Source organism: Eptatretus burgeri, chromosome 3 (assembly GCF_056783735.1).
Source record: "Eptatretus burgeri isolate ZD-2024b chromosome 3, Ebu_testis_v1, whole genome shotgun sequence".
Classification (NCBI taxonomy): domain Eukaryota; kingdom Metazoa; phylum Chordata; class Myxini; order Myxiniformes; family Myxinidae; genus Eptatretus; species Eptatretus burgeri.
In genome coordinates, this window is record NC_140963.1 from 57,451,441 (window position 1) to 57,470,530 (window position 19,090).

Consider the following 19,090-nt stretch of genomic DNA (forward strand, 5'->3'; position numbering starts at 1 on the left):
ACAGCCCCAACAAATGCAAAAAAGAAAAATACAAGACAAAATATCAGATTATATAGTGACAACTGAGAGGAAAAAAAACAAGAAAAAGAAAAAGAAAAAAAAAAGAACTGCAATGGCTAAGAAGTCAGGTAGTGGGGCAGCATAGCTAACCTAATGTGCATTTAGTGATAAAAGCACCAAATTTGGCACACTTGTAGAAAGACACATTATGAAGCGATTTGGATATTTGGCCACCACAGATTTAGCCTCTGAGGGCCGTGGCAGCCATTTTACAAAATGGTGGCAAGGTGACTTTAAAATGGCTACCAGAGGAATTAAAATGGCTGGGGCTTCTACATTTGTGGAACAATTTCATCGTTTATGGGGTCTATGGATGCGCCTCACCGAGTACTACAAACGTATGGGAGCAGATTTTCGAAATTTTGAAGGGGGGGGGTAACCTTTTTTGGGGAAATAATTAAAATTTTGTGTAATATGCTCGTATAGTCGTAACATGGACTCAAATATATTTATTTGTCATTGCAGGTTGGTGATGGTGGTCGTCGCTTAATAGCAGCCATGTCCAAGAGCTTCAAGTTGGTCGACCCAGAGCGACCTGTCTCAACGTAGTCACATCCACCAACAACGAACTGGAACCTGTGTATCATCTGTCAAGACGACAAGAAAGACACTGACTCGTCCCTCACAGTCCAAGCGAACAGTTGTCGGGAGCGGCTACAGTTCCCTGGCCGAAAATCTAATCAGATTCAATGAACTAAAGGAGCTTCCACGTACGCTTCAGTTACGCCGGCTTGACGAAGGTCACGGAATTGAAGCAGCTATGGTTGCGAACAGTGCTGGTTATCACAAAACCTGTCGACTGAAATATAACAGGACAAAAGTACAGAGAGCCGAAAAGCGAATGCCTGTAACTGCTGATGACAGCCATAATACTGATGCATGCAAGCATACCAGGTCCCTCTCATCAAGCACAGATAAGTCAAGGCCCCCCTCCTGTTTCTTCTGTGAACAACCTGCAGGCTCAGAACGGCTTCATGAGGCAGCTACCTTCACAATTGACAGGCACGTGAGGGACTGTGCGACCCTCCTTGAAGACAGTGCCCTACTTGGCAAACTCAGTGCTGGGGACATGGTGGCCCTGGAAGCTAAGTACCATGCCAAATGCTTGTCAGGGTTATATAATCGTGCCAGAGCGGCCCGATCTTCTGAAGCGCCAGGAGAAACTGAACCAGAGAAAGAGCTGTCAAGAGTAGCTTTTGCTGAACTTGTGCTCTTTATTGAAGAGACCAGACAGGATGAGGAGACGGGGCAGGTGTTCAAGTTAGCACAACTGGCTCAACTATACCAGTCAAGAATTGAACAGCTCGGCATCAGGAGAAATACAAGGGTACATTCCACACGTCTCAAGCAGAGACTCCTTGCCCAGTTCCCCAACATGCAATCACACAGCAAGGGAAGAGACATCCTGTTGGCATTTTGAGAAGATGTTGGCGATGCCATTGCTGAAGCTTGTGAAATGGACAGCGACAATGATGCTATCCATCTTGCACGTGCTGCAAAAGTTGTGCGCCGCCACATGTTTGGAGAAGCCAAGCCTTTCATTGGGTTCCCTGAAGGATGCCAGAAAGAGTCTGTGCCACAAATGCTGCTTGGCCTGGTCAGCATTGGATTGGATTGCATTCGGAACTGGAAAAGGGTTCCGATACCTGGCAGCCCATGAAATAGCAGCTGGACTGGGGCCAGATAAAGCACAAGCACTTAAGATGTTCCATTCTCTGACAGGGTGTGACACTGTGTCAAGTTTTGCAAGTCATGGGAAGAAGACTGCGTGGGCAGTCTGGAATGTGTTGCCGGAGTTGACCGAAGCACTGTTGAAGTTGTCATCTGCACCAAGTGACATACCAGAAGAGGTCATGCACACCATTGAGAGATTTGTCATCCTCCTGTATGATAGAACAAGTCCATGCACAGACATTGACAAGGCACGCAAGAACCTTTTCGCAAGGAAGAACAATGTGGAGTTGATTCCTCCAGCCAAGGCAGCTCTGGAAGAGCACGTTAAGAGGGAAGCCTACCAGGGAGGTCATGTATGGGGCCAGGTGTTGCTCCTTGCACCAGAGCTGCCGCCAGCAACCAGCTGGGGGTGGACCAAAAGTGAGGAGGGCTGCATGAGCCCCACTGGACAAGATTAGCACAAGCAGCCCAAACTTGCCGTGAACTGCTGTCATGTAAATGTAAGAAGGGTTGTGTGAATCGTTGCAAGTGCAAAAAGGCTGCACTTGAATGTACTGCTCTGTGCCAGTGTGAGGGGGAGTGCACCCAGAACTAGACATTTCTACTTTTAATTTTGAGTTTTTCATCATATCACTGTAACATCATGTGTCATTGAAATGTATTATGTGAAATTTTGTATTTCTTGAGTAAATTCTTTTGTAAATACACCATGCATTTAACTTTTAATAATTTAATAGAAGCTTTGGGGTGGGTGGATGTTTGGTCATTTTTAGATCATATTTTAGTCAGTTGTTGTTGATGATATATTTCCAGGAATGTTTATTCTTACACGCTTTTTCATTGTCATTTATTTTACGCTTGTTATGTAATTATGTCACGCGCAGGGCTATAGGTTGGACTATAGGTTAGGTTAGCTAGTTTAGTCCAACCGATAGTTGGGGGAGTAGCGCCCCCCCCCGGGCAGCTTAGCTATAGTTAGACCTTCCTGCTGCCATGTGGGGGGCCAACCAGTTGGGTGACCCTTTACGTGGTCGCGCGGACTTTCTTAAAAAAAAAACATAAATGTAGTAGGGCCCAGAGCGATTTTTCTATTTTTCTCCCCCCCCCCAACCCCCCTTAAATAAAACGCGAAAATTGTTAACTGCTATTTTGTAGAGCCTCATTAGTCGCATACATAGGCACAGTGATAGTTGTCACCGAAGTATAAACGTCGAAGCCACGGTGATTTGAAAAATTTCCCCAAAAAAAGGGTTTTCCCCCCTTCAAAATTGCGAATTTCGAAAATCTGCTCCCATACGTTTGTAGTACTTGGTGAGGCGCATCCATAGACCCCATAAACGATGAAATTGTTCCACAAATGTAGAAGCCCTAGCCATTTTAATTCCTCTGGTAGCCATTTTAAAGTCACCTTGCCGCCATTTTGTAAAATGGCTGCCACGGCCCTCAGAGGCTAAATCTGTGGTGGCCAAATATCCAAATCGCTTCATAATATGTCTTTCTACAAGTGCGCCAAATTTGGTGCTTTTATCATTTAGTGCACAATTCTTTTGAATATTTGAGCTGTGCAGCGCCACTAAGGTCATTTGGGACGGAGAACGAAACATTATAAATGCCCAAGACCAAAGACACTAGACAAATGACTTCAAAATAATGGCAGGAATAAGCCAATCAGACAAATAGAAATCACGAGTCACCTCCTATCGGGAAGTAAAAATAAATAAATAAATAAGTAAAAAAAAACCTCATGTCAGAACAGTTGTACACACAAAGGCACAACAAGGTGTGTCGGGTAATCCGCAGAAATTTTAATATCCTAGTTCCACAACACTCATGGAAACATGAACCAACAGTAACCATTGAAAACAAGGACATAATGCTCACATACGACATTATGATACGACATCCAGCGTGAAAATAGAAAACAAAGCACTGATCGGACATAGTACTCAGATATAAAAATAAAAGAAGGCATTGCTAATTGAGGTTTTGGTACCCAGTAATTTTGGTCCAAATAATGCAGAAATAAAGAGAATGACCAAATATCAAGACCTCAAGAACGAAGTAAAAAGATCCTGGAAGCTAAAGAATGCCGAAATTGTACCAGTTATCATTGGAGCAATGGGAATGATAAAGAAGAACCTCACAAAGATCCTACAAACCATCCCTTGGAATATTACCACAAACAAACTACAGTTGGAGGCTGTCCGGGACTCAGTGACAATCCTGAAAAGAGCCTTATGACCAAAACTCTGAGAACAAGAAAACTTCACAATTTAGCGCATGAATTATTATGATTCTTCATCAAAATGAAGGTGGATACTTCGAGTGTTGGGAGGACTGTGTTCCACTTTCTGAAACCCAAATTATGGAGATAACAATTAAACACACACACACAGACCTTTTGTGGCCCCAGAACCAAAGCAAACATATTTCTAAGAAACCTCACACAGCACCCACCTCTCACCAACAGGATTAACAGTGAATATCATTTTAAAAACTTACCCCACAAATTCAAAAGCCCCAGATACATCCTTCCCATTGGTGTTCAGAAACACAAACCAGACAAACAGTCCATTCGCTGGAAGCTGTCTGTCAGGGGTTTGTGAAGCAATGGCTTGTCGACTGGGAGCTTGCAGTACGAGCAGATTCCCGTTTGGCGAGATGAGAAACTTCTCCAAATCTCTAGTCGTGCAGAGGCACAGCCCTTTCCCACAGGTACTTTTCCAAGCATTTTCAGCTTATTTGAGAAGCTTTGTGAGCCATTTTAAGCAACATACTAATCTCCAACACAGTATACTTTAAGATGCCCTGAACGCTGCCGCATCCTAGGGAGATGCCGCCGCAGCATTCTGGTGGGGAATAAGTCATTTTGAAAGTTCCATATTGTGTAGCAGAGGACAAAGCAGTTGCAGAAGTATACATTATAGTTTGTGTTTCACACAAGTGATGCAATTAAACATTGCTTTGTTTCCAATTGGAGTCACAATTTTCTCACATAAACAGAAAACATTCCATCCAAATTTTCGGATGATGATTGGTCGGGTTGCAGGCTGGGAACATTGGTGGTGGTGGTGGTGCATGAGGGGCCAGGGGAGGAAAGGATGTGGAAGCGTCTGTTCAACACCTTTGGACCAGGGAGAGATGCACTTTGGGGAGCATTTGAAGAATTTGGGGAGAGGGTAAGGGTGAAGTTATAATTATTATTTTTTCAAAGATTCTACCAAGGGTGGGAGTCAATGCAGATTTCTGTCATAGTGTGATGGATGTGAATCAGTGGTTTGAGGGGTGCTTTAGGAAAGAGGGGTTTGTGTTTGTGAATATTTAAGGATCCCTGCATGGTAATAGCGTGTGTATTCGGACAGGTGGTAAGTACTCGATAGAAGGGGATGGAAAGATTCACAGCGGTTCTTGAGAAAGAAATTGGAATTTTTTAAAGACGAGACCAGAGGCTGTGGATGTAGTTGCAGAGTTGGGGCAATAGGGGATGGTTGATGGAAAGGAAATATTGAAAATGTTTTGCATGAATGCCAGGAACTTGAATGGAAATATGGAAGCTAGGATAGATGCCAAGGGTTCTGACGTACATGCTGCGAGATATGGTTCGCGAGTAATCCAAATTGTGGACAGCAATTAAAGTCCTGAGGGTTAATAGGTGTGAAAGTAAAGAGAAAAGGGAGGTGATGTGGCAATCTGGGTGAAAGACAGTGTTGTATTGAGAGAAAGGCATGACATCAAGGAGAATTAATGTTGAGGATTCTATGTGGACAGAGATTAGAGATCGCAGAAAGAGCAAGAAACTTGTAAGATGCTTTAACAGGGCTCCTGGTATCAAGGAAGAACAAGAAAGATGGATCAGCGAATAATTTAGAAAAGCATGTGATGAGAATAATTTTCATTATGGTGGATCTTAACTTGGCAGGGACAGGAGAAAGGCATCATGGATGAGGATATCTATCTCTCTCTCTCATTCTAGATTGCTTTTTAACCCAGCTTGTAGAAAAGCCCACAAGGGAGAGTGCAGTCTCAGACCTCCAAAATAATAATCCCAATATTGTGGAAGAGATGGAGGTGGGAGAATATCTGAGGGCAAGAGACAACAAAGTAGCAAGAGCAACTCGACTGTGAAGATGTGAAATTCAAAATAGTGATAAAAGGCTGTTGGATTTTTAGAGGGAAAACCTTGTGGTACGAGAAGTGACTTGGGAGCATTAGATTGGAGAAAGTTGATGAATGTGGGTGGTCTGCATCAGAGAAATGAGCAACCTTCAGGGAGGAAACATATCAGGTGCAGGACAGGTATATTCCAGTGAGGTGGAAAGCTGGAAGCAGAAATGGACCAGGTGGATACACACGATAAATAGGGAAAAGCATTTGACATTCATCAAGTACAAAATAACAGGACTATAGTCAGGACTCACATCAGTATAGGAGGAAGCAGACTGGTTTAGAAAATAACTCAACAAGTCAAAAGGGAATATAAACAGGAAATAGCAAAAAAATATTAAACAAAACAGCAAGACGAATCTCAAGTCTGAACTCTCAAACCAGTCTCCTTCCCACAAATCCTGGTGGCATCTAGTTAAGTCCGTTTCTATTGCATGTTCCCCCTTCATCCCCTCGTCTACCTCAAAATGGCCACATAGCTGACACTGCACATGAAAAGGCAGAATGCCTAAACTCCATGTTTGCTTTTAAATCTTGTGTCCCAAACCCATCTCTTTCTGTACCCACCTTATCCAGTCACACCCAGCAGTTCCTGGACTCTGTGTCCTTTTCTCCTGACAAGGTGGAGAGCTTGCGGTCAAACCTCGACTCAGATTCTGCAACCGGTCCAGACGGCATCAGCACACGTGTCCTAAAAACATGCTCTTGCTCACCCTCTCATTTATTCAACGTCATCTGCTTGGAAATCAGCAAACATTTCTGCTCTGCATGAAAAAGGTGCAAGATCAGATCCCTGCAACTACAGACCAATCAGCCTTCTCCCAATCACCAGTAAGGATACACATCATTAATTCAGACATCAAATCCTTCCTCTTCTCCAATGGCTTGATTTCTGATCATCAATTTGGATTCAGACCAGGTCACTCTACTCTGGACTTGCTGCTCCTGCTTTCCCAACAATGGATGGAGGTCCTCAATGCCAGGCATGAGATCAGCACCATTTGCCGAGACATATGCGTGCTTTCGATATGGTGTGGCACCCGACCTTACTCACCAAACTCTCTTCCTATGATATCCAAGGCAATCTACACTCATGGCTCACAGAAATCTCTCCTGTCACAGCCAACATGTGGCCCTTAATGGAGTTCTCTCATCCTCTCTTCCTGTCCAGGCTGGAGTTCCTCAATGCAATGTTCTGGGCCCTGTTGGTTTTCATCAATGATCTCTCCGACTCTCTGGGAAATCCTTTTTTATCTCTTTGCTGATGACTCCACCCTCTGCCGTAGGATGGAATCCCTCACATCGATGACATTTATCTGTCATCCCTCACATTGAAAAGCAGTAGCCTCTTCACTCTCCGCAGATCTGATAAAATCACAAGCTAGTTCAACACGTGGAACATGTCTTTCAATTCTGACAAATCTCACACTCACCATATCTCTCCGAAAGGACGTCTTAGAAACCCCGACCCCTCCCCCATTTACTTTCTCAACAATACTCTAGAAGAAGTCATTCCATCTTTCACTCAAGCTTCTGGGTCTCACTATCTGCCATGATCTTTCTTGGGAAAGCCACATTTCCAAGCTGGCCTACAAAGCCAGTCACTGACTGGGCATCCTCCGTCATGCAAAGTCCTTCCGTGGCACAACTGAGCTCCTGACCACATGCAAAACTTTCGTCTGCAGCCTGACAGAGAACTGCTCTCCCCTCTGTGCTGGTGCTCCAGCCTCTCACCTTTCTCGGCTTCATGCTGTGGAAACCAAGGCATTCAAGATAATTATTATCACCCGCGATGAGGGTTTGGGCCTCTCACTCTCTCACCGCAGGCAGGTTTGTGGTCTTTGTCTTCCAACATCTCCTCTCCAGTCTCGTCGTCTCCCCCCCGCTCTGTTTGCTGTATGTCTCATGTCTCATGTCTCCCCCATATTTCCGCAGAGCGCTCAAGGTCTGCCACTCTACCAACAACCCCCTTCTGGTAAAACTACCAAAATCAAGAACCACTGCTCATCTTCACTCTTTCATCCCTCTTTTTTTCCCCACCTTTGGAAGAAACTCCCACACTCTTCAATCCCACTCTTCCCTCCAGGTCTTCAAAACAGCTGTTCACCACCATCTCTCATCTTCCCCCATCGAAAACCAATCTTTTCTACCCCCGTCAATCCACCACAAACCCACCTCCTTCAAATTCCCTGCTTTCCTTCCTGAAAGTCCCTGTAAGGTCCATCTTGTTTTCCATGTGCACCCTGCCCCATCCCTCTCCCAGATCTCTCGTCTCTGTTCCCCACTGTTTTCTCCTTCTCTCTTCCGCCCCACATTGTACGTACTGTGTGTTTGCTCTCATATGAGCCTCGACATTGCATCCACAAAAGTATTAAAAAGATTATTTAAGGGTTAAGAGGAGTTTGGGTCGATTAAGGAAGAGGATACAAGAATTGGTTAGTGATGGAGGTGAGATGGCAGTTTTATGAGATAGTTCCAGTGCCTAAAGAAAGTCTACATCCCCCTTTCAAAATTTTCACCTTTTCATACCTTTTAGCCCGGAATTAAATTGCATTAAATCAGACTTTTTCCATCTTCATTTCACATCGTAACCCACAACTTTGAAGTAAAAAAACAAATTTTACAAACATCAGAAAATTAATTAAAAATACAAAACTACAATATCTTGGTGGGATCATTATCCCAAGTGAAGTGTTGCGTTTTCCATTTCCTGCAGAGTACATAATATGTTTACCTAAACCCACCTCGCTGTTTTGTAAAAATCACAAATTTATAAGGTAAAAGTCTCGTATTTTTGTTGATTTTAAACCATGTTTAATATATACTAACAGAGTACCTGCCATATGAGCAATCTTGTTCCAAGCATACAACACGTTCTTCTGACACATACCTTATTTGGGCGGTGTATAAGCAACTGCCAGCTCTGTATGGATTTTTTATTTTAAAGAAAAATGGGTTGCATGCATGAAGCAAAAACATACCTATTGCTTATAATTCAAAACACCTCACTGCACTGGAAAACATGGGGACAGGAAAACTGCACTGTAAATGGTGGAGACTTGTGATACCCTCTCCCACCTGGAGGCGGCACTACAATATTCACATTTACATGGAGAATTTGCATCCCCTCCCCCCTCCCCAAAGACCACCAGCAAAGATAAAACACCCCTATACACATTAATCGAGTCATGTTGATCCTACGTCACAAGTCTGGATGCAATCGGCCCACAACTGTAGGAGGAGTGGCAAGACAAACAAACACACAAACACCGGTCCATGAATTATAGTAAGGATAAGGGAAGAAAGGGGGAAGTGATTGTGAATTTAACGTTCCGTCTATTTATTTTTAACATTGTTCTTCACAAACAGGGACAATAACAACTTGGGGTTGGAAGGGTGGTTGAGTACTTGAAGAAGAAAGGGGGAGGGGGTGACAGAGTTGCTTTGGGGGAGGGAGAGCAGAGATGGGACAGAGTTGGGGTTGAGGGGTTTGAGGAGGGAAGGGGGGGGGGGGAGTTGAGGACATTGGGTCTGGAGGGGGTTTGAGAATTTGAATACAGTGGGAGGGAAGCACAGAGTTTGGGTGTGATGGTGTGGTGGTGGAGGGGGGGGGGGCAGAGAGAGGACAGCGTTGGGAGGGGTTTGGGGATCTGAAGCCGCATTTTACATTATGCAGAATGTCAATGGGTTCCAGATGGTCCTGTTGGGTCCTCGGGATCTTTTGGGTCATTTAGGTCCTCAAGGTTAAGTATTTCAGGTTACAAATGCGGGTGAAATCAGCTCAGCTGTCCAGCCAATGGGTGAAGAGCAGACATACATACATACAATGTTTACTTCAATTGTGATGTGAATATTTCAGGCTGCCACCATCTTCCTCTACATTTTCTTGAAGCCCAGGAACTGAACCCACATTTTCCCATTGGTCTTTGGTTTCCACCATCACGGTTTATAATTATCACACATTTTCCAGGAACATAACTCCCTTTGAGGTTATAATGTACAGTGAAGAAAAGAAAACAAAGCTCCTCCACGAGCCTAGACTGTATACAAAAACAACAATCAACTACGGAGAAAATAAAAATATTCAAAAGAAAAGAAAAGTTCTTCCTCACCTCTTCACTCTGCATTTCCACTTTAGGGTTGCTTGAAGATCGTCTGAGAACACCCGCCTGACTCACACAGCTCGTAGCATCAGATTTTGAGCGCTGGTGGGTGCGCTTGCTTGGTGAAATTGCTGATAACACCGTACCGGGACAAGGCAACGATGGGGGAATGAGACCAATGACAGCTTTACTCCGAGCGCGACCAAAACCTGCACAGCACACAAACATTTGACAAATCACAATGAGGATAAATGACAGCTTTGGGTTAAGAGTACTACAAACTACATGAAAGACAAACGGTGTTGAGGCCTTAAATTTCAACCAGTACCCCTACCCCCATAATATTATTGTGATACGGCCCTCACATCAACTCAACCATAACCACAACTGGCGCAGACAGTACACAGCGGAGATCCTTCCATGGATGACTGTTATTTCGGGTTCCAGTATTATGAAGTGGCCTAAACCACGGTTTAGTCCAATTGAAATTATCCTAACCATCAACACAGGAAAGATGGCACAAAGACATGCATGCTTAATAAATAATTTGATGAATCATGATATAATACATATCGGCATAAAGCTGGACAGACATGACATTAAGTAATCAATACCTAACAGACAGAGACACTGATTTAACTGAAAATTAAAAAAAAAAAATCTTAAGCTCACAGTTTAATTAATTAATACAAGTCACCAAGTTATTTAAACTCTGCAATTCACTTCATACCTCACATTTCACATGTATATGGGCTGTTTCACAATGAGGGTACCAAGTTTGTCTCACAACCACTAAAAATTCAAACTCAATATTTTTTATTTCTTCAAATCCAACATTGTTAATTACAATACTTGAATCCAAATTTTTGGAGCATCTGAATGAATATTTCTTATTAAAAATAATACCCCAAGGATGTTAGGAGAGTATTTTTTCCGGAGAGGACACATTTTTGACGGACGAACGGTGGGACATATATTTTATTGAGGGTGAAATAAATATTCAGTCTGAAATGAATATGTTGTGGACAAAGTACAGAAGAGGTATTAAATTGATGCAACAACAAATACAAGTCCCAATTTCTGCTTGTGTTTGTTTATACACTGTGAATGCAGTGTACCTGGAGAAAATGAGAGCCATTTGTCAAAAAAATAGCAATTTTTATGCCATTCTGCCAAAAATTGACATTTTTTGTCAAATAAAAAGTGGTCCAAGTTGTGCCATCACGAGTACAAACTACTGGCCCTAATGAGAGATACTACAGCCTCTCATTTAGCTATTTAACATGCAAGGGTACAAAATACCAGAAATGACCATGACTGTGAAACAGCCCATATTTAGAACATAGTACACTACAACTATTACGTGTGAAAGAACTATCATGAATCGGCAGAACCCCCTCGATCCCCATGTCCCCTCCCCTTTCATTTTTCGTGGCCTCCATTTATATCAATGAATGATCAACTCCGATTTGTATCAGGGACCTAAATTTTACAAGCTTGCTTTATAATACATTTCTCGACGTGATCACATCTATGAAATGAACTATGTAACGATTTATTCTTTTTGTGCACTACTTGTTTGCATTATAAAAAAAATTCCCTTTTTGAAAAAAATATTATCTTCTTCACCATTTAGAATGAAAAATGCTACCACCACCACCACCACCACCACCACCACCACCATGTTTACTGCAATGATGGCATAAAATGATTGAGATTTAATAATCTACTATAATAAATACAGCTTGTGTAGCTGTAGCTTTGTCAGCAATATTTACTCGACAATTGGTCACGGCAATGAAGCAATTACAATAATGATTATTATAATGCAGCATCTTTATCACATGCTTTCCTCACCTCTCACAGCGATGATTTCAATATTGGTGATTGTGGTGCGGCATCTATCACACACTTTCCTCACCTTGTGATTACTATATCGATTGTGGTGCAATCATTGACAATTTTACGTTTGACTCCCTGGACACTAAATGGCCATCTGTGTATGGTGGGCCAACACCGATACCACCACCCATATGGCAGGGGATGCTGCCTGGTAATAATAATAAAATAAAATAAAAATAGTATTAGAGATGGGAATACAGCAAAGCAAATAAATAGATAAAACGGACAGACAGACAGATGATGTGCAATCAAACCACATATTTAAAATACATACGAGAGAACCCCTACTTAAACTAATCTTATACATCAGACTTGTACAAGGAACATAAAACACACAAGAGGAGACAGATGGGGGAAGACGAAGTGCAAGGAGGCTTGGCGCAAGTTCAGTTATCACATGGAAATGCAAGTGGCCACACAACTCATGCTGTGGCTAAAACGCTCCTGCTGCACTCTGCTAAGCAAGCCCCCAAACTCCAGCTCATTCCCCGGCTCCAACTCACAAACTCAACGAGCACTTCAGTGGGTATTCACAGGGGTCTCTAACCTGAATGACACCCTGGTTTAACTGGCCACCACCGACACGGGTTGACCTTTCCTGCGACCTTATCTGCTCCATGCCTGAAATTAGCTGTGCTCCGGCCACGTAGTCCCCCGGTACAAAGCGCAGCCATCACACGCTACTCGCACTCACAGGAACTTCCGCCCCCCTACCTCCCCCTCCCCCCCACCTCCACCACCCCCCCACATTATAACAAAAATATTGTTTAAAAGAAATAACATTTCAAAAAGAACGCAAGCAGAATTTACAAAACTTGCACTCGTCATCTTGCAAACAATTCTGAACAAAGACTAAAACAGTGAAACAAGATACAAAAATTGCATGCTTACCAGAATTGGCATTCTGCTGGTCTGCAGAAGAGCCCGCTGTTGGTGCCAGCTCATCAGCAAGAATGAGCCGCCGTAACTTGGTACCACGTGAATGCCGCTGGCGAGAGGAAACAGCCGGACCATCGGCCGAGTATGCTCCGAGGAGCCAAGCACAACGCAGTGCAAAATCTGGACCATGTCTGCACCGGTGCACGAGGTATGGCTTGATGGCGTCCCCAGCTTCCTCTGGACCGTGCAGATACATGGTGAGCAGCTGTGGAAGGTAGAAGTCCACAGTATCTGGTGGAAAGCTAAACAGCCGATTGCCCAAGTAGGCTTGCACGCCTGGTTCCTGGAGGCAGCATGGAAGAAGCCAATGTTATCTTTATTAAATAAATAAATAATAAAAATGAAAATAAAATCACAAAACTGTGTGAAGAAAATAAACAAAATACTTCCAATAAAATGGTAAAGCCTGTATTTGGCTCCATTCATTGTTCCCTCTATCCTTACAAGTTTCCCTGTCCCTGCGCTGAAAGCGTCCCCAAAGCATGATGCTGCCATCACCATGCTTTACGGTAAAGATGGTGTTAGATGGGGTGATGAGCTGTGCTCGGTTTCTGCCAGACGTAACGTTTTGCATTTAGGCCAAAGAGTTCAATTTTCGTCTCATCAGACCACAGAATCTTTTGCCTCATGCTCTCAGTCTGGCACATGCCTTTCTGCAAACTGCAGGTGTGCTGTCATGGGTCTTTTTCTCAGGAGTTGCTTCTGTCTAGCCACTCACCCATAACACCATGATTTGTAATGTGCTGCAGAGATTGTTGTCCTTCCAGCAAGTTCTCCCATCTCATCCAAAGAACTCTCTAGTTCTGTCAGAGTGGTCATTGGGTTCTTGGCCACCTCCCAAACAAAGACTGTCCTTCTCACCCAGGTACTCAGTTTTGTCAGATGGCCATCTCGAGGAAGAGTCTGGGTAGTTCCATATTCTTTCCATTTCCTAATGATGGAGCTCACTGTGCTCAAAGGAACTTTCAACACTCGAGGAATTGTTTTATACTGTTATGAATTCTGGCCCGTCCGGCGTGCGACTGGCCACGTAACTCTAATCGCGACGCGTCGCCCACCGGAACGGACAATTCAGTCGTGACCCTCTCGGAACAACGCCGGGAGCTAGTCATGGGTGGGTATTTCGACCTCACCACAATCGCGCCAATCGGCCACCCGCGCAGGATAGGGTTGTTCGCCAAACTCGACCTACCTAAGTACCGGCGCAGGTAGTTAACCGGGCGATCGTACCTCGCTGCAGGTCAGCCTAGGACACGAACCGCTTAAGCGGTCCGTTCCTTATTTCAGTGACAACAGAGCGGTGTTATCGCTGACCTCGACGGACGTGATTATTTACCGGGTATTCAAACCCCTCCACTAATTATTCCACGAGGTAAGGTGGCACTTTCAACGAAGGAAAGGACGCAACGACGGGATACAGTTCAACACGCACATTTATTACACTACACACGTATTTACAACAATCATGCACGTATGTACAGGCAAATAGAAGCAAAAGAAATACGACCGACTAAAGCAATGTACAAGCACTTAATCAGTTTTACTTGTCGGACTGGCGCCACAAACACACATACAAAAGCCCAAACAAAAGAAGAACCTCCCTTGTTGCGGCCGGTGAACCATCTCCGGCACTCTCCGTGTCCGCTCTCGCAGGTCCACCTCAGGCCGCCTGCGGCGCCCTCCGTCTGCGTCTTCCACCAATAGGCCTCACCGGGTCACGAGCGCGGGAACGAACGAGGAGGAAGGGAATGCGAGTTGGTTTGCGGATCAACCGTCACGAGGAGAGAGCATACGGGAGGACCAAAGAGATATCCAGGAGGAAGGAACGCATACACCAAGGGGGGAAGAAGAGAAGAGAAGAGAAAGAGAGAGAGAGTGTGCCCCGCCCGTGTCCGTCCTTTATGGAGCGGGGCTCCGCCCTTCACTCCGCCCCGTTTCGAGCTCCACCCCCCCTTCTGGGAGCCTCCCAAAAAGGGGCGTTCCTCACCCCTGATCGAGTCACACCGCGCATCCACCAATCGGGAGTGAGCTTCCCCACCCCTCCCCTTCACACCAAGCGTGGAGAAAAATACCCCACAGGCTTCACAAGTGGTTTTGTTCTGCCAATCCTTTGACGGTTTCCATGGTGCGGAAACCGTCTTACCGTGGCCCGCGGAGGATGGCGTTCGTAAGCGGGCGTAGTGGCGAAGATGGTGGTGATTGTTGTGGGGGTGGTGTGAGTGTGGTGGGCGTTGTGGCGTGGTTGGTGGCGGTTGTTGTTTGTGTGGAGGTTTGTGGAAATGGTGGCTCAAAATAACGATAGATAAAGAAAAACCGGCTAACTAAAGCGTCGCAGCCCGAATGAATCACACAAATTCCCTCTAAACAACGGGTGTGGACAAACTACACATGAACTTATCGATATATCTCACCTGAGGACCCTTTATGGTGTATTGCGAATTTCCACAGCCGTAACAATACCCTTCCCCAGAACTACGCCTCCTCACATTTATATCTCTGAGTTCTACGGACAGTTCCTTGGACTTCATGGTGGAGTTTCTGCTCTGACATGCACTGTCAACTGTGGGACCTTATATAGAAAGGTGTGTTTCTAAATCATGTCCGATCAATTTAATTGGCCAATCAAAACAGGTGGACTCCAATCAAGTTGTAGGGACATCTCAAAGATAATCTAAGGAAATTGGATGCACCTGAGCTCAATTTTGAATGTCATAACAAAGGGGTTGAATACATAGACACAAGACATTTGAACTCTTCATTTTTAAGGAATTTGTTGAAAATTCTAAAAACACATTTTCACTTTGTCATTTTGTGGAGAACAATGACAAAAAAAAAAAATTAAATTGAATCCATTTTAAATCAAGGTTTTAACTCAACAAAACGTGACAATAGTCAAGGGGTGTGAATACTTTCTGAAGGCACGAGACACTCCTACACCTCAACATGTATTTGTCCAAAATTTGTCAGAGGTAAAAGGTTGTACCGGCCAGGTTTTAGCGACTCCTTAAACCCCCGGGAAAAATGATGGGGTATGCTTCCTCACTGTTGCAGTTGGTTTGAATAGCGCCACCTTTGGTAGCATCGTGGAACCAAAAACGTGCAATAGCACATTGCCAACCCAAGGTGAGCCAAGAAGAGTGGGGCTACTCCCACCCACAGTAGGAGTGCTACCTAAAGGATGAAGCAGAATGGATTTTATTTCCCAAGTAACTGCATGACTGTCATATTCTATGGTTATGTCCCTGACCTTCAGGCTCACATATAAACTGGGTGGTGTTTAGCAGACCTCTGCCTCGATTACACCCCTTTTTTTAAAAATTCCTTTCTTTCACCATAAATGACATATTGTTCAGTCTCCACTTTCAGCATGGGAGAAAGGGATTCGTGTGGCATGCTGGGTTATTCATGGTCATCGGCAGAAAGTTATGGGCCTCTGATGAACCGTATAAATGGGGCGGTGTATAGCAGATCTTTGCCTCGATTACACCCCGTTACTGAATGGTGGATGAAGCACCCAGTCTTTGGTTAAGCTGACACTGAATCTGGCTCTGGCAGAAAATCCCATTTATAAGAAATTTAAAGTTAGGGACTTAAGAAAAAATTAAAAAAAAAAAAGGAACGGGACAAGTCAAACTTCTACAACAGTGCAAGCTTATCATGTGGGATGAATGCACAATGCCCCACAAAGCAGAATGTGAGGCACTTGAACGTACGCTTCAGGACTTACAAAACAATGCCAAACTGATGGGAGGTGTTGCTTTACTGTTGTCTGGAGACTTCCACCAAAACATGCCTGTTATACCGTGAGGAACACCAGCGCACAAACTCAAAGCCTGCCTGAAAGCATCGCATCTTTGGTGATTTGTCCACATGCTCCACTCCACCTCTTTACAAACTTGAGAGCCAAGACTTCAGCTGATCAATCTGCATCAGAGTTCTCATCGGTTCTTCTTAGAATTGGAGATGAACTCCTCAAAGCAGATCACAAGAATGGCCATATTATGATCTGCTTTGGATGTGGCAATGTTGTTCCTCTATCGATGAATTGAAGAGCTCTGTTTATCCGAATTTGAATCAGAATTACAAGAATCTACACACAGACAGACAGACAGACAGACAGACAGACAGACAGAGACAGACAGAGAGACAGACAGAGAGAGAGAGATACTTGCTCCCAGGAACGATGCGATGCTATCATGCCATCAATTCCCAATTACTCAACTTGCACAATTCCCAATGCACTCTTTGCCGGCCAATTTTACATTGTACGCGTCAACTGACAGCGTCGTGGACAAGGATCAAGCCATTGCATATCCGATGGAATTTCTCAATTATTGAGCCACCACGGGTACATCCCCTCACAACCCGTTTGCTGTTCCTCAAAGGCGGCTGCCCGACCATGCTACTTTGGAATCTTAATGACCCACGTCTCTGTAATGGCACAAGATTGGTAATTAAAACGAATGTCACCTGATGCCATCGAAGCCACTATCATCACAGGAATTGCAAAAGGACAAGATGCTCTCATTCTCCGAATCTCCATTAGATTATTCTATCAGACCTGCCTTTTGAATTCAAATTCAGTTTCTGATACGAGTGAGTTTCGCGATGTCAAACAACAGAAGCCAAGGCCAAACTCTGAAAGCGGCACGGATTGATTTGAGCCCTTCATGCTCTTCTCATGAGTAGGATCACCAGAGAACCTGTACTTTCTTGCAGAACAAAGAATATTGTTCATCCGAATGCAACTGTCGTAAACAATAATGTGATCACATCGTGGGCTGCACATTCTAACAATATTCTCAACACTGGACACCGTACGGACAATTCAAGTTGTGAAAATGAACGGAAACATACGATCCGTTTCATACGCGAACTTCTTTATTCCTGTGTCGATATGATTGCCAATCGTGTTATGTCACTGGCCAGAGGATGGAAGTGCCCCATTAAAGTGCCCGGTGAAGATGAGCACTACAGAATGAATTGAATTTCCCTGGCATACTGACCGTCATCTTCTGGGGCTATTCTTGCCACCAACATGGCTAGCTTTTCCCGTCACTGGGGATGGGTACTTTTGCGAGTTTCTAATAATAGGCTTTGCCATGTCAGCTGTCACCCGATGCCAAAAATACTTAGTGCTCCTTGGCCCATCTTGACTGCGATCGGAGGTACATTTATTAGCATCAACATGAACATCGACAAAGTCTGTGCTTTGTTGACCAAAAGTGTCATTACGTGGAATTATTGTGTCCGAGAGCAATTCACTGGCTGAGATTTGCCTCGTTTTAATGCACAAGATAACGCCCTTATCAACAGATCACATCTTTCAACAGGAGTGCTTAATTATTGCAGTTCATAAGACGAACTCTCCTTCATTAACATTTTCAAAAATAAAGGCACCCCAAATAGTATTCCAGCAAGAGGGAATCGCATCTGACATTCCATCCATGAAGTTGTCTTCATCTGGCTCAGAGTTGCATTAATCTGTGGCCAAAACGTAAGACACGAGCCTTGCCTGCTGGAGAACTACAATTGTTGGTGGTGCCTTAATCAGCCGGTCCTCCCGCACGGTGGGAGACAGGGATGTATGCGCGTGTCCAGTGCATAACCTTTTTACCATTTGAGCTTTTGTCATCAAATTCTCAACAAACCATGAAGATAATATGGAGAACACTAGTAAATAAAATTAACCTTTTTTTCTTTTTCGTAAAGTTTACTTTGATTACAAAGCGGATGTGGAAAGGCTTTGCATTTCTTTGGATCTTGCAATTCTCTCATATATGTAGTGGTTAGGCAGCGATAATGACCATCCTTTCGAGGTCAGATAGCATTTCAATTGAAAAAGATTGCAAAGAAAACAAAGAAAAAAAAACAAAAAACGATAATACAGTTGCAGCACGGAGACATGTGGGTGTGCGAGATTCATGCTCGTCGTCCTGCAAACATCTTGGTGTGAGGTCACGTGAGTAGCATGTGTGAGATTCATTAATGTTAATCACACATTTTTGGTAATGCAGTTGAAGTCTCAGTGAGATTAAAAGGCTCTTACACAATGTATGGCTACAATTTGAATGAAGTTCAATTCCTTCATTTTACACTTTATCAACTGCAGAACAATAGTTTCTCAATTTCAGATCTCCAGATATATTGGTTGAGTTCTGGCACAACCAATTCTGTAAAAGTACCATAGTTGTAGTGACTATTTGAATCTTAACAACAAATTCACACTTCGATAAAATTAACAGCAG

General features: G+C 43.9%; 1 protein-coding gene across 3 annotated transcripts in view; it reads right to left on the minus strand.

Annotated features, from left to right (window-relative positions):
* The window catches only part of PI4KB (phosphatidylinositol 4-kinase beta), a 92,332-nt gene that overhangs the window by 56,882 nt on the left and 16,360 nt on the right, over window positions 1-19,090 (minus strand). For all 3 annotated transcript variants that reach the window (XM_085873545.1, XM_085873544.1, XM_085873543.1), the window contains exons 3-4: window positions 12,795-13,125; window positions 10,011-10,210 (exon numbers count right to left, since the gene is read on the minus strand). In XM_085873545.1, coding sequence (XP_085729671.1) covers window positions 10,011-10,210; window positions 12,795-13,125 — 531 coding nt within the window. The remainder of the gene's footprint in view (window positions 1-10,010; window positions 10,211-12,794; window positions 13,126-19,090) is intronic.